The sequence below is a fragment of the Urocitellus parryii genome, chromosome 5 (genome assembly GCF_045843805.1).
Source record: "Urocitellus parryii isolate mUroPar1 chromosome 5, mUroPar1.hap1, whole genome shotgun sequence".
Taxonomy (NCBI): domain Eukaryota; kingdom Metazoa; phylum Chordata; class Mammalia; order Rodentia; family Sciuridae; genus Urocitellus; species Urocitellus parryii.
This window is the reverse complement of record NC_135535.1, coordinates 133,456,437-133,473,269: the sequence shown is the minus strand read 5'-3', so window position 1 is coordinate 133,473,269 and position 16,833 is coordinate 133,456,437. Positions and strand designations below refer to the sequence as shown.

Genomic DNA, 16,833 nt, shown 5'->3' with positions numbered 1-16,833 from the left:
AAATTTAACCTCCTGCTTCTCTGTTTAGGATCCATCTCTCTCAGGTTAACTCTGACTCAAGGTATCAAATATTTTTTTTTCAGAGAGAATTTTCTTTCAGAAGAAATTCAGCTCCTATAAGAAATGTAATAGTGGGGTCATTTTTCCATAGGAAGAGACCACATAGGTCTAACAGAGAGCACAATGAAAGACGTTCCACAGATTGACTTTTGCTGGGAATGGGAGCATTCTGAACAATCTGCTGCCACTATCTTCATCTCTCTTGGAGGAATCTTTAATCTGGGTTATATCATAAGCACCTGGTCATCAACTCAGAAGACTGATTTTGTTCATAACAAACTTGTGCTGTTCAAATTTTATAGACCCTCTTTGTAGGAATTTGAAGATGTTACTAATAACCATAAATTAGATGTCAACAGTCCCTCTCAATTCCACAAGTTTGACATAAAATTTAGAACCTATCAGCTTGGCCAGCTGTGATGGAAAGAGGCACCCAACTGCCATAATATGTGATAACATCTTTCTAAATAATATTAGGTAGGGGAAAAGCTGATTCTTGACAATTCCTTTTGCTTTTGAAAACTGATCAGGTTTCACTGCAGATGTGAGAAGCCAAGTAAAACCTGGGTGTGTGGTCAGATGGATGGGGAAATAATTTATCCTGATTTACAAAATATATATTTGATAGCTTCAAATAACATTAACCAGGGGCTGGGGGTATAGCTCCAGGGGAAGTGCATGCTTGGCCTTTATGAGGCCCTGGATTTAAACTCTATTAATAATAATAATAATAATAATAATAATAATAATGGCAAATAAAAATGACAACAAAAACAAAGAAAAGTTATCCAGAAAAAACTGGAAACCTATTTCTTGAGAAATTTGAGCACGTAATCACTTAAGCCAGGGACTCTTTAAATTTTTGTTATTGCTGCCATTTTTTTTCTAGATATGAATCAATTTTTTTTCTAAATATAATTTCAAAACATAGGAATTATCTGTCTGGATGTTCCAAATCCATTTTTTTATGAAGAAAGTTATGACAGGTTGTTTTAATTATTTTCTAATTGAAATAGTGAAACAGCTACTACTAATTATTCCAGGTTTAGATTTGACCAGCACTGATATTTAATTTATCTGAATAAATATATACTAAGTTAAAATTACTCATTAATTATGTTCATAAATAGTATTTTAATAAATATTTAGTGGATATTGATCTTAAGAGAATATTTCCAATGGAAGCAAGAAGGAGCAGCTAGACCAACAGAAATCTTTGTTTTGTTTTGTTTTGGTACCAGGGATTGAGCCCAGTGGGGCCGAACCCTGAGCCACATCCCCAGCCTTTGTTTTTAAATATTTTATTTAGAGACAGAGTCTCACTGAGCTGCTTAGGGCCACATGCTAAGTTGCTGAGGCTGGCTTTGAACTCGAGATCCTCCTACCTCAGCCTCAGCATGAAATCGTAACCCTGGTTAGACATTTCCAATCTCAATCATGTGCTATTACATAGAGGCCTGTCACAGGGACCCAGAAAAAAATTGAAACATAGGATCTTTGAATAAAATCCTGCTAGTGTGAGCAGCCTTCTGCTGTTAGTGAGAGCCAATATCCAGATTTAAGACTGGTCAAGAGTTTAGAAGTATTCATGTTAAAAAAGAATGTTTTCCACTAATTTCACAACATGGTACTTTATGAGAAGTGATGTTTGCAAGTCAGTTGGGCTGAGATATCCAAAGCGCAGATGTTCAAAGCAGGACACAAACTATGGTAGACTCTGAAGCAATAAATGTAGACCATAATGATTATAACCAGTTGCTAGTATGTCCAAATTCACCCCCTTAAAAAAACAATCCATGAGGGAAAAATGAAGCTCATCAACTCATTTTGTTCTTTCTCAGATTATTAATCATCTTCAGTGTAAAGATAGTGGAATCTTAATTTGTCAATCAATCCATCAATCATATTAATAGCAAACTCTTATCTGCCTCTGAGTTGAAAGATAACTCTTATTTATCTCCATTTTCCTTTGTGTAAACCCACTCCTGTTTCTCTATACAAATCAAATTTCAGCTGAAGGAACAGAAAATACTCTTAAGTCAGGCCAGCATCTGGTGCATGCAATGAAAAGCTTTCTGGCTTCAAAATGAACAATGATAATGCCTAAAAAAGTTGACCCAACTTTGTTTTTATTTATTAAAAGAAGCTCAATGCAGAGGAAAAGCACGTATGATTTATGTAGCGCTACCAAACTTTCCTCCATAGCTCATGAAAGGGTGCAAGAGCAGCTTGAAAATTACACTGAGCTTAATTATACTTAATGTGAATTATTCAGAAGTGCAGACAGGGACTAAAAATTTATTTCATACAATGAAGCTTGACATTTTAATTGGTCCTTCAGAATAGAGACAAAGCAATTTCCTCTCAAGAAAATTTACATCTTCCCTATCAGAGCCGCAGCCTCAGCCAAGCAGAACTTCATTAACAAGATTAATCATCATCCCAATGTCTGCTTCATCAGGTGTATGGCCCAGGTGAAAAGAGGAAGGCAAAGTAATGACTGACACTTCCAACAGATAGGACTGAGGCAAGAAGGAAATAATGACAGATTGAGTCGCCATACCTTGGTCATTAGCCATTTTGTCAGGGTGTTCCACTGTGGGGAAAGAAAGAAAGAAAGAATATTATTAGATTTTGACAGTTGCTAGTAAGAAAGCTGACATACAAAATCAACGGTTTTGTTCCCAAGTTTACATATCAAGGTCAATGACCTATTGAAATACAATTGATAAAGAACCAAAGTTATATGTGATTATTTTATCAATTAAGCAGTCACAGGAAAAAAGGAAAATAATGATTTTACTACATAAATAGACTTTGAAAATATCTCATTTGGTCACATCCTACTAAACGTAAACTCCAAAGGATCATCATGTAAGTTGAATTGAAATTAGGACTGAATATAAAAAAATAGATGCAGTTACCAAATGTTTATCACACATATATTTTAAGTAAAGTTATTAGAGCTATTTCCTGTTTGAAGTTATTTTTTAAAAGAAAACTTAGCCAATTCTTAAATGGATGGGGCAAAATAATGATATATCATCAATATGAAATCATATTAATGGTTTAATAGATGTTGAGAACTTGTAAAGATAGCTCTTAATTCACTTATAACTTCAGGTGACTTATAATAATGGGCTTTTAAATTTAAAAATAACTCAAAGATTTTAAAAAGTGGCTTTTCTCCCAATCAAATGAAATTAAATTAGAAGGCAAATTTCTAGTATTTCTTAAAATTGTGATATGGTGTTTTAGCCAATGCAGATTTTTGTAAAGCTTTATCAGTTGATTATTTCACCTATATTTGGTTGTCTTTGAGCTTTGAGTATTTGGGGCATTTTAACTCAATTCCACTCAAAAGTGACAGGTAGAATACTATAGTTGCTGCTTTGCTTTGCTTTTCTCTCAATTAAGTTTACATGAGAAAAATATCATAGGCATATAATAGCATATAACATAGTCTGTTCTCTTTTATGTATGGTAGTCTCATAGCAAATCTATCAATATTGTCTGAACAATATTTTAGCAGATATCCTTCAGGCGTGGTCCTTTTATAAACCAAAGAGCACACTTAATTGTTCAATAATAATGTTCAACAGAATCAAAACACTTAAATAATGATGCTGTTGAAAGATATCCCCGTTCAGAGGAACAGGGTTTATGTCTAATGCATCCTGGAACAGATTCTGAAACCAGAGATCAATTACATCTTCCTTCAGCTTAAAATTATGTGTACACATATTCTATGAAAAGTTAACAATGTGTAATAGACTTTGAATTCTAAATTCCTCTTTGGAAAATTACACACACACACACACACACACACACACACACACACACATATGTTTATTTGATTAAGTTGCTACTAGCTTTAATTTTTAAGAAAACACTTTGTTGAGATATGATTGAAAGCCAAAAGCTGTACATATTTAATGTGTACAATTATGAGTTTGGAGAAAAGTATACACTATCACCATCAGCGACATCATACCTATCCATTAACTCCCCCAACTTCCTCCCACCACCTTTCTTTTTTTCTTTTTTTTTTCCCATGTGGAAAGAATACAATAAAATTTTTATCTTCTTAGTAAATTTCAAGTGCACAATACAGTGTTGTTATCTATAAGAACTACACTGTATAGTAGATGGGCAGGGCTATTCTTTTTCATGCCCCCTCAAGGATTGGTGCTTAATATCCTGTATTCCATGCAAGCTTTAAATGAGTTTTATAAACATCTTTATATCTTCTCAAAATTTAAAATTTTAAAAAATCCATCAGGCTCTCTGATCTAACCTTTTATAAACTGATCATTACAATTTAATTTTTATCTTGATTTTCTCTTCCATTTCCCATTGAAGACTAAGGATTTCCCAAAATACTTTTATTACAGCGTTATGGGGTTGCTGAAGACAGGTGCTTTTGACTGGCAATTGCATTATATATCGTATATGGAGAAAAAGGAATTTGAGCCTTTGAGGAAAAAAGCTGTATTACTCCAGGTCTCTAGAAAGGAGAGGTAGAATGTTTTAGAGTCATAAGTAGCCATACAGTATGTGACCTGTACAGGTTTGATGTCCAGAGCAGGATACACTCCTGAAATAATCCTAATAAACTTATTGCATTTAGTGAAGAACTATTCAGAATGATGTCAGGAGGAAAAAAAGAGAGAAAGGAAACCAAACTGTATCTCAAATCCAAACTTTGTTCCTTCCTTTATCATTAATCACATTGAGTACACTGTCTGCAGTCTGATATTCTTAACAAGTGATAAATAAATGTATTTGTTCTAGATTTGCTTTTCGGTTAACAAAGCTGAACTGAGTATAACTTGAGAAATTTTGAATGTTTCCAACATGGTTAAGTACTGAAGAGTATTTCCCAATGCGTACCAAATGAATTCTAACAAATTCTTTTATTTAAGATAAATAATGGCTTCAAAGTCTTGTGATTTGTTCTTTCCATTTTTAATTTCTCATGTCGTATGTCTGAAAATCATGTATTTTGTCACAAAATAATTTGAACACTAAACCTTTTCTTTTTCTATTCTGTTACACAGCTTTTAGTGTGTTTTATTACTCAGTGAGGGAGGGACACATTTCAGAAAAATGATTAAGGATGCCCAGAGAATAGATTATTCTTTGGGAGCCTCACTGCTGAACACTCTGCTCTTTTGTGTCCAGAAAATGTCTCACTTCCTCTATAAGAATTTTCTGTGGTTCACTCCATTGGGAACATCCTTCTTCCCTGTTACCCTGAGAGGCCAATATGGAGACACATATTTTAATCAGAGGAAGGAGACACCAGAGAGACACAAGAGACACACCTATGGCTTTCAATGTTTCCATAGTGTGTGTCTATCCTAATGGATGCTAGGGAAGGATGTGGGCAAGAGAGGTATCTGGTCAGAGAATCAAGTCCAAGATTATTTTAATTAACATTCTAAAGAGTTAAATATATCACATATATGCATATACATAAGTGTAGAGGGATATAATCCCTTCCTAATTATAAATTCCCTTTTAATTAACCAGTGATTACTGAACCTCTCAGGCTGGTTGCTCATACCAAAAAGATAAAACTCTAATCTCCAGTAGAAGAAGCTGCTATTTTTTTTTCAAAGACTGAATATGAAAGAATGAGTTTTGTGGACACCTGCCTGGGGCATGATTTGCAATGAAACACTTGCCCATTACCCGTTGGACTACTGGGAGTTTCCTGAGCTTTTCACAAACTTCTAAGCCTTTCTCTGTGTCAAACAAAGTTACATTCTGATGAATAGAGGACTTATGTTTTAATGCAGCTTTGGGGATTGAAAATCTTAAATCAGAGAGCAATATCATGATTTTATATCATTGGTATAGATCTGGTTTATTGTGTTTTTAAATCTCACGATGAGCAATTTATTGGTCTGAGAACACCTGTCATTGAAAGTGACATGCAAGATGCATACAAGTACGAGGTCAAGTATTGATGAAGACGGGCAATGTCAATATTTTCGAGTGCACCCAAGACATCAGAAACTTATTTCCAATATAAGGAATGTTTGTTTAAAAATTTATTATTGAGCATGAGATGTTTATAATAGACAATATTAAACATAAAATCAAGGTATGAAACACAGTTCTTATAGATGATATGTTATACAACAAACTCCCAAATTTGTTTTTAGTTTTGAAAATAATTTTGTAGATGAGTTTAGGGCACTTAGGGAAAACACCAAGAAAGGAAATACTGAAATTCATTACATAATCTGCAGACTGGTTATCAATGTGGGCCTGTGTGTCCTGTGATATCTCATCATGATGCTGTTTACTGCATTTCGATGACTTAAGTCATCTTAAAACCTCCCTGAGATCTCTTAGTTGGCACACACTGTGGGCATGAAATTAATTTGGCACTCATCTACAGATAAAGATGAAGCATTTGCAAAATATTATCGAGCTCCATTTTATGCTACCACAAAATGAATAACTGGCTGCTTTTCAATCACTCATTTGGAGTAAAACCTGATTTAGACATGAAGTCCTCCAAACCTAGGTAGACATAGATTAGCTCCTCTCTTTTCCACCTCCCTCTTAAATTCTGCTCCATCATTAAGAACTGTCATGCAGGCTTAGGTCGAAAGCTTGTCTGTATATTCTTGGCAAACTTTCAGACTAGCACCTACCAAAATCCAGCTTTTGAATAGCTCACTCAGGAGAATTTAAAAGTCCACTATTTGTTAGGTTATCTTCCTAGGAGAATTGAGAAACATACAATTATTCTTGGTCATTTCTTTTAGTATGTCAAATAAATGGGTGAAAATATCAACTATCCACATGTTTTAAAGTCATAGTTGTATGCAATGACATATTATCAAGTTTTCTGCAGGATATGTAGGCGTAGACTTCTTAAAATAGTGCATATCATGACATAAGTATACATCTTTAAATATCAGTTATGGAACATTCAAATTATTTTCTGTTGTTAAATGATTGAGCTTCTTGAAACCATTTGCTTCTGAGGAAAAAAATATTGTGGTCTAAAAATACTGTGGCTTATATGAAAATTATTTTGATGTACTCACTATTCTTTGACCTTAGTCCTTTTCTATATGAACATATAGCTATCTTTAAATTGATATGCTATGGATATTCTTACAAACATATGGAGGTTTCTTCTAATCATATTATAATCATTTTATTGTTGCTACTTTGGAAATTTAAAATAAACATAGTCATTTTGTTAGAAATTTTCTGCCTTGCCACATCAAAATTCCCTTTAATATATAAGTATGATAATTCCTGAAAGAAAATATTTAAAGTTGGCATTCACATAATTCAATGCATTTTAATTTTTATTCTCTTACATATAATGGCTGAAGGGTTTCATTATATTTTGAATAGAACCAATGTACATGAAATCAATACAAAATTCCAGAAGGATTGTAAATAAAAACATCAATCTAAATATGTCTGCCTTGTGATGATGGCAGGAGTTGTGAGAATACGATATATTTTTCTTTGACATATTGGCTTTCAGCATAAAAGATACTTTCTAGTATTGCTATACCGCCTGATTCACACTTCCTGCTTAGAATTGCTTTTGCTATTCTGGGTCTTTTATTTTTCCATATGAATTTCATGATTGCTTTATCTATTTCTTCAAGAAATGCCTTTGGGATTTTGATTGGCATTGCATTAAACCTATAGAGAACTTTTGGTAATATCGCCATTTTGATAATGTTAGTTCGGCCTATCCATGAACAGGGTATATTTTTCCATCTTCTAAGGTCTTCTTCTACTTCTCTCTTTAGGGTTCTGTAGTTTTCATTGTATAAATCTTTCACCTCTTTTGTTAGGTTGATTCCCAAGTATTTTATTTTTTTGAGGATATTGTGAATGGAGTGTTTTTCCTCATTTCCGTTTCAGAAGTTTTGTCGCTGCTATACAGAAATGCCTTTGATTTGTGCGTGTTGATTTTATATCCTGCCACTTTGCTGAATTCATTTATTAGTTCTAATAGTTTCTTTGTAGATCCTTAACTATATTACAGAGCAATAGTGACCAAAACAGCATGGTACTGGTACCAAAACAGGCGGGTGGACCAATGGTATAGAATAGAGGACACAGAGACTAATCCACAAAGTTACAACTACCTTATATTTGATAAAGGGGCTAAAAGCATGCAATGGAGGAAGGATAGCATCTTCAACAAATGGTGTTGGGAAAACTGGAAATCCATATGCAACAAAATGAAACTGAATCCCTTTCTCTCGCCATGCACAAAAGTTAACTCAAAATGGATCAAGGACCTTGATATCAAATCAGAGACTCTTTGCCTGATAGAAGAAAAAGTTGGCTATGATTTACATATTGTGGGGTCGGGCTCCAAATTCCTTAATAGGACACCCATAGCACAAGAGTTAATAACAAGAATCAATAAATGGGACTTACTTAAACTAAAAAGTTTTTTCTCAGCAAGAGAAACAATAAGAGAGGTAAATAGGGAGCCTACATCCTGGGAACAAATTTTTACTCCTCACACTTCAGATAGAGCCCTAATATCCAGAGTATACAAAGAACTCAAAAAATTAGACAATAAGATAGCAAATAACCCAATCAACAAATGGGCCAAGGACCTGAACAGACACTTCTCAGAGGAGGATATACAATCAATCAACAAGTACATGAAAAAATGCTCACCATCTCTAGCAGTCAGAGAAATGCAAATCAAAACTACCCTAAGATACCATCTCACTCCAGTAAGATTGGCAGCCACTATGAAGTCAAACAACAACAAGTGCTGGCGAGGATGTGGAGAAAAGGGTACTCTTGTACATTGCTGGTGGGACTGCAAATTGGTGCGGCCAATTTGGAAAGCAGTTTGGAGATTCCTGGGAAAGCTGGGAATGGAACCACCATTTGACCCTGCTATTGCCCTTCTCGGACTATTCCCTGAAGACCTTAAAAGAGCATGCTACAGGGATGCTGCCACATCGATGTTCATAGCAGCACAATTCACAATAGCTAGACTGTGGAACCAACCCAGATGCCCTTCAATAGATGAATGGATAAAAAAAATGTGGCATCTATACACAATGGAGTACTATGCAGCAATAAAAAATGACAAAATCATAGAATTTGCAGGGAAATGGGTGGCACTAGAGCAGATTATGCTTAGTGAAGCTAGTCAATCCCTAAAATACAAATACCAAATGTCTTCTTTGATATAATGAGAGCAACTATGAACAGAGCAGGGAGGAAGAGCAGGAAGAAAAGATTAACATTAAACAGAGACATGAGATGGGAGGGAAAGGGAGAGAAAAGGGAAATTGCATGGAAATGAAGGGAGACCCTCATTGCTATACAATATTACATATAAGAGGTTGTGAGGGGAATGGGAAAATTAACAAGGAGAGAAATGAATTACAATAGATGGGGTAGAGAGAGAAGATGGGAGGGGAGGGGAGGGGGGATAGTAGGGGATAGGAAAAGTAGCAGAATACAACAATTACTAATTGGGCATTATGTAAACTTGTGGATGTGTAACCGAGGTGATTCTGCAATCTGCATTTGGGGTAAAATTGGGAGTTCATAACCCACTTCAATCTAATGTATGAAATATGATATGTCATGAGCTTTGTAATGTTGTGAACAACCAATAAAAATAAATAAATAAATAAATAGATAAATAAATAAATAAATTAATTAATTAATTAAAAAAAAGATACTTTCTAAATTTTTCTGAATGTTCACTGCAACTATGTTGCCAACAGAAATGACATTGGGTAGTTTCTCACCCAAACTACAAGGTCATTTTCCAGAATTCCCCAGAGAAGGAAGGCATGATAGGAAATGATTCAAACCTTTCAGAGTCCAGAAGAGGATGGGATCAGAGAGGGGCCCCACTCCTTTTGCATTTCGTGCTTGAATTCAGAAATAATACATAGTGTCAAGGTTGAGATCCATGATTTGATGAGTAAGCCGGTCACCACTGATTGTTTCCATAATCCAGTCATCAATGGGTATGTTCTTGTCCAAAGTATAAAACAAGATGTAAGCTGCATGACTAGACAAATGCAGCTTTGTTACAAAGGCAGCTTTGTTTAGTGTATGGGCTAGATATTATAGTTTTGCTTCCAGCACTCATGTTTCCCAAATATAATTGACAATGATTATTATGTATCCACAATCTTTAAACAACAGCATTCACTTTAACAAGTAATTTTTTTTTCATATTGCAAGGATTAGATAAATAATTGCTTCATGTACAGAATCAGAAAATGGAATTAGGCCATTAGAAATGAAAACATCTTCTATATTTAAAAATGTGTGCTTTCTGCTATCATAAATCCTGATTATTGGTTCTAATATATAAGCATGATAAAAATGTAAAGAGAGATAGCGAGTTTGCATAACTTTTGGAGTCGTCCAGTAATGAAAATAAGTAATGCTTATTTTGTTTTACACTTAAATAATAAAAATATATGGGAAAGTGTATGCTGTAGTTGTTTGAAGTGTTATAAAAGTAAATGATATTTGATTGTTTTGCTGATTATGTGAGGTTGGCAAGGGCAGTATTTTCTCCTTTCACAGATGATGAAGCTGACCTGTAGTTACTTGGTAAAAGGGTTGGAATGATAGCCCCCACCACCATACTAAAAATCTAATGCTAGTTCCAATATTCCAGCCCAGCTAGACAGATAAATAAACACTGCTGGATAACTCTAGGTGATAGTATCATTAATTCCCTGTGTTAGGGGCTAAGCGACTTGAATGCTAACTGTGTACTGTCAAATAGTCTGCTATGCTCCAGGTATCCCTCTAAAATATTCATATTCTAACATTAGACTTAGGCAATTTGTGAGCTAGCTCTTACTTAAAAGCATTAATTAATAATATTTATGTTATACTGTCAGGTGGCAGCTCAGAGGGGCTCCTCATAGATGCCTTTACTACCTGAATGTGGTAGTGATCTCCCTTTCTGCCAAAATTCTGCAATGATATTGACACTGGATTGGCCACAGAAGTCCTTAGGTCTATTCTTACACATTTAATATTTATTGGTAAGTATTTTTTTTTTACAGCTGTTTTCCTTGAGTTTACCAATTCTTTCTTTTTGAGTCCCTCTGTCTCCTACCTGCACTGAGACTCTTCACTCTAAGGGCTTTGGCATGCTTACTCCACAGAGGTCTCTGACTCACGCCCATTCCCTTCTGACCAGTCATGCAATGGTATCCCCATCTCAGCACACACCCTCACTATGACAAGACTGTTCTGCATATCACGCTTATTCTCTCCCCCTCTTATTCTTGAACCATTCCATGTTCTTTTACTTTCTCTGCCCAATTCACACTCATCCATCAGTCTAGTTTAAGCTGTATCTGACCTATTGAAACCTTCCTCAAACATTAATTTAATGTTTAATTAAATTATTTGAGAAACATTAATTTCTATAAGCTTTTTTTAACATTATATAAAAGCATTTATGATTTTGTGTCACTCATCACTTAATCCCATAGTGCTTTATAGAATGACATGTTAGTGTGAGGCATGCATCCTGGACCGTGAACTAGATATTTCTTCCTTATGGTTCTGGAGGGTTAAGCAAAGTTATGAAGTCCAAACAGCCAGAAGCCTATTTCTCTTCAAATCTGACCAATACTGCAAACTTGTACCTATTTTATGTTGGCCTTCATCTTCCCCTTAGTTTGGTGTTTCCCAAATCTGCAGAACCATAAGAATTATCTGAAGAGTGGTTATGATTTATGAAAAATAGACCCCATAATAGAGTTTTTTAAAATTTAACACTTGTGGTGAACAATCTTCAATGGCCCCCAATTTCTCCTGTTCTCTGGTATGCACAAACTTATGTCATCCTTTCTAAGTTTAGATGAGTTCTAAGACTTACATCTAGCTAACAGATATAGCAAATGTGATGGGCTAGCTTTTCCATGATTGTGTTATATAAGATTATGAACTTTTGCTAGCAGACTCTACATTCTTTCCTCTCTTGGTTTTGATAAAGCAAATCATTAAATGGAGAAGACCACTTTGCAGGAAGAAAAGGTAGTTTCTGGCCAACAGTCAGTAAGAAAGTAACTCTTGTTCATAACCACATATGTTTCAAAGAAAATATTTCTCCAGTAAAACCAAAGATGAGACTGCAGTGAAGGTATCTTGGTTGGTTACCTTGTGAGAAGCTTTAAAGCACAGCACTTAGTGAAACTATGCTATTATAGACACACAAAAACTGAGATAACAAATACATATTATTTTAAGTTATTAAATTTGTAGTTCTATTGCTGCAAAGCAATGGATACCTAATACAACAGGTTAGGATAACCTCAGTAATCTGGGTGGACAATTTCTATGATCAAGAAAGGCCAGGAATCACTACTACACGTGACATTTTTGATGATGTCAATATCACAAATAAAATGTCTTAAAATGCATTCTGCTGTCTTGTATAACAAATTAGAATAAATAAATGAATTTGAAAAAAAAAGATGCTTGAGATCTCAAGAGAAGTTCAAAGTCTTGCCAATATAAAGAATGATACAAAATTTTAAAATGCTGAAGTTGATTTTTTCCTCTGGTAAGTATTAAAATTGGAAGGCTATAATTCAAAAGGGACTGTGAAATATCATTGGATAAAGCACTTATCTTTTGCTCATTTATTTATAACTCAGTTGCCATCATCAATATCAACAAAATATCCTCATTTTCTTTGGTCCACAGCAGTCTCCTTAAAAAAAAAAACTATATTTGTTGAAAATAAGTACCTGGTACTAGCAATAAGAATACTAATATTTTTTTTATTATGTGCATTTCTTATCTCTTCAAAAAGATAAAAACCATTCCTTTAGTTCAGGAGCCATATCTTATATTGCATTTTGATTCTTCAAAAAAACTTAATAAAATAGTCTTCACATAATAGATATTGAACTTCACTTACTAAGTGAAATTATGTAGCCTATAACAGCCAAGTCTTACATTCATGGCACTTACTGCAATTTTTTAAGTGTATGATCAACTCCAAGTCTGGAGAACTCTGCTTCCATTCTAGGCCAATTACACTTATTCCCAATTTTCACCATTTATCAAATGAGAACAAAATAGTTGCCTTCATTGTGATTTTACCTATGTAAAAATTATTCCTTTATATATTTTAAAATGACAGTTCTGGAATCAAGTATTTAAAGGTGAACATTTAAGATTTAAATTCTGACAATTTCAAATTAGTATCTGAGCCAGTTCTATATTGGTGGGGAAACCTACCCTCTCTCTTTTTCTTTTTTAAATTTGAGAAGATGAAGGATAAAACAGACTACAACTGATTCCATCATTCAACTCTAAGAAATGGCTCTGGAGAAAGCAAACCATTACACTTGAGGGTGCAAGTATGATATAAGACACTAATTTCACCATTAAAATCTTACAGATTTCCACCAGGCTCAGTGGTTCACGCCTGTAATCCCAGCAGCTTGAGAGACTGAGGCAGGAGGATCAAGAGTTCAAAGCCAGCCTCAGCAAAAGCCAGATGCTAAGCAACTCAGTGAGACCCTGTCTCTAAGAAAAATACAAAATAAGGCTATGTGGCTTAGTAGTCAAATGTCCCTGAGTTCAATCCTTGGTACCACCTTCCCCCACAAAAAAAGTCTTACAGATTTCCATAAAACCACACAGTTTAGAGCAAACCATTGTATTCTTAGTAACTTTATGTAGCTGTATACTTATTTTTCTCTACATAATTCAATATATTTCTCCATTTTTTTTTCTTTTTCTACTTAATTTTTGTCTCTTGTGCACTGCAACTCAGCCAGATTATAAGATATTAGGCCATACTACAGTTTTTAAGATCTTCTGTGATTGTTGACCCAACTAGACTTTCCTATATTATCTTCATATTTATCTAATATGTAAAAAATATAACATCATACATCCATCATTTTGACCTTACTTATACAAAGAGGAAGTTGCAATTTCAGAAGCAAAATGTCAGAATATATTCGATTCCATATCTCCTCTCTTTGTTCCTTTCCACTCTTCATATGTGATATTGATTGATTCCCTTCCATGGATGAGGAGGACTGCTATGTACTGGGGAGACCAAGCTATGTAACACAACTCCTGCCAATAAGGAGTTCGACCCAATGAGGGCTGTTTTTTATTTTTTAAAAAATTTTTATTCACAAGTGGGTAGATAAGGAAAGAAGGACCTATTTCTTCCTTTTCCATGGTTAAAAGGTGAAAGCTATGGACTTGGGAAGACCTGACCTGAAGCTATAGCTCTTCCATTTACTGGTTGTACAACCTGAGCAACTTTGCTTATTCTAATAAGTCGCCATTTCCTCCTCTTTACACAGGTTGTTGCAATACAATGTATTTTAAAAGTGTAATGTAGTGTTTCTATTTTTTATTATCTTCTACATAGTAACTATATATTGAATACTACAAATCTATTTATTTATTTATGTATTTATTTATTTACTTATTTTTCATAATATTACTAAACCCACAGGAAGTGTCTTACTCAAAGTGTCTTACTTAGAATAACAGGAACTTTGTTCAAATCAAACAGAAAAAAAATATATTTAATTAGAATTCAGTGATTGATCTACCCAACAAACATTTATTAATTACCTGCCATGGGTCAAAAATGTGTGTGTTGTTTGTTTTGCTTCTTCTTCTTCTTCTTTTTTTTTTTTTTTTTTTTTTTTTTTTTTTTTTTTTTTGGTACTGGGGATTGAACCCAGGGATGCTAAACTGCTGAGTAACCTTATCATACCCTTTTTATATTTTCTTCACAGACAGGGCATCGCTGAGATGCTTAGGGCCTCACAAAGTTGCTGAGGCTGGCTTTGAACTTGTAATCATATATTTCTCTTATATCCTGGGATTTCAAGTGTGCACCAACATGCCTGGCTAAGAATGTTGCTGATGGGAACAGAGTGCTGAACCAAATCTGTTCTCATGGAGCTTTCATCACTGACTAAAGGCATCTAGATTTTCTCTCAAGATTATACTGTAAAGGGATGAAGAAGTCAAGATAATCAAGTTTTCAACTCTTGCAACCAAATAAACCACGGAGGCTTTTAAAAATATGGGGGTGAGAGAATTTGACACTTTTGATTCCAATTTGACTTCCCAGAGGGGCCCACAATTGTGGATGGTCTTAAACTTACTATAGAACATAATAACATTATTTGGCCAATTGTAGTGGGTGGTAGTAAAAAGGAAGATGAGAGTAGAAACATCTGGGAAGAGAAAGAGGAGTCAATAAGACAGGATCATGCAGATGCCTAATATGAAGTTGGATGTGTGTGTTTAGAACTTCTTGGAAGGAGACAGAGATTTCAGAGATACAAGTGGGTATTTACTAACAATGGACTCTGCTATAGACAATTCTCTAGAGAAAGTAGCAAAGGGAATGAGAAGACTTGTATCAGGGAAGCAGCATTTAAAAAACAGGGAGAAGCACTGTCCATAAATGAGACTGACAGAAGCTTTAGTCTGGAAAGTGGGAAGAACATGATTTTTTTGGAAGTCACGAGAAAAGAGCATTCAAAAGGAGAGGAACTGAACTAGAGCAGCAAACAACACAGAAAAACAGTGGAGCCTCAGCCAGGAGCCTGCACAGATAAGAAAACAGTCTCTGAAAGGCTTACCTCCTCTCTCCTAGGTTGTCCCTGACTTGAACAGTGTCGGCCACTGCATTTATTCAGAGCAATGTTTTATAACTCTCAACATTCAAATCATTCAAGAAGCTTTCAAAAATACCATGCTGTTTCTTCCCAGATAAAATAAACTCAAATTCGGTTGAGATTCATTGATTTAGGACAATAGAATATAATAAGTTGGAGCAAAACACAGTATAATCATTGAGGACCCAAGTTCATAATCTTGGGTTTGCTACTTCTTGGTTATTTGAGTTCAGATGAGTTATGTACCCAGAAAACCCTAATCACTATTTTAAAAAGGAATAATGACAATATGTGATCACTTAACAATACTAAAATGCTTAGCAGGATGCTACACATGCAATAAATGCTTTATGTATATTGAATCATTCTCTTCTGAAAGTGTAGGTGTTGTGAGATTATGATCAGGGAATTTAGATACTGGAATTATCTGAATTTCCTCTTCTGTACTTCTTTAATCTCTCTGAAGTAGTTATATTTATAAAATGATGGTCTGGGTTCTATGCAAAGCACTGTAGTAAAGGCTTGTTCTAGAATGGATTTCAAATTGGAATAATGTATCACTAATGTAATAATGTATCGGCTAGAGTATCACTGGGCTTCAGGGATTTTTCTCTGTACTGTATTATTATAACAATTTTATGAATGATGTGCCATTTCTATCCTTATTTTATAAAGTGAGAGAGAGCCTCAGAGACGTTAAGTGACCTATCCAAGCACTGCCCTTAGGAGGCTGGGTTCTTAACCACCTGCTCTACTGCTGTCCACATGAAGGAATTAGGAAAAAATCAGAAACAAATGTCACTCAAAGCACATCCCTTATAGGCACACATGGCCTAGCCACACAGGGGCAGAGTTCATATTTTTCTTTGCATTTCTGTTAAAAGCTGAGTGAAGCAAATCTGAGCCCTCAACCTTGTGGTCTAGTATTGTGAATATTTTATCATCTTATTTTCTGGAAGTAATTTGAATGAACCAAATTAAGAATGAAACAGAAGATCTCTTAAGGGTTCTTTGTGTTTGTTCCCTTTGAACTGAGTCAATATCTCAATTTGATAATCATAATTTTGTCTTAATAAATGAC

The 16,833-nt window shown here is 34.6% G+C and overlaps 1 protein-coding gene across 1 annotated transcript in view; it reads right to left on the bottom strand.

The window, feature by feature from the left end:
- Positions 1-16,833, bottom strand: part of LOC144255055 (netrin receptor DCC-like) — a 235,181-nt gene that overhangs the window by 36,597 nt on the left and 181,751 nt on the right. Inside the window, 2 exon segments of the mRNA XM_077799094.1 lie at positions 2,624-2,656; positions 9,912-10,106. Of these exon segments, the coding sequence (XP_077655220.1) occupies positions 2,624-2,656; positions 9,912-10,106 (228 nt within the window).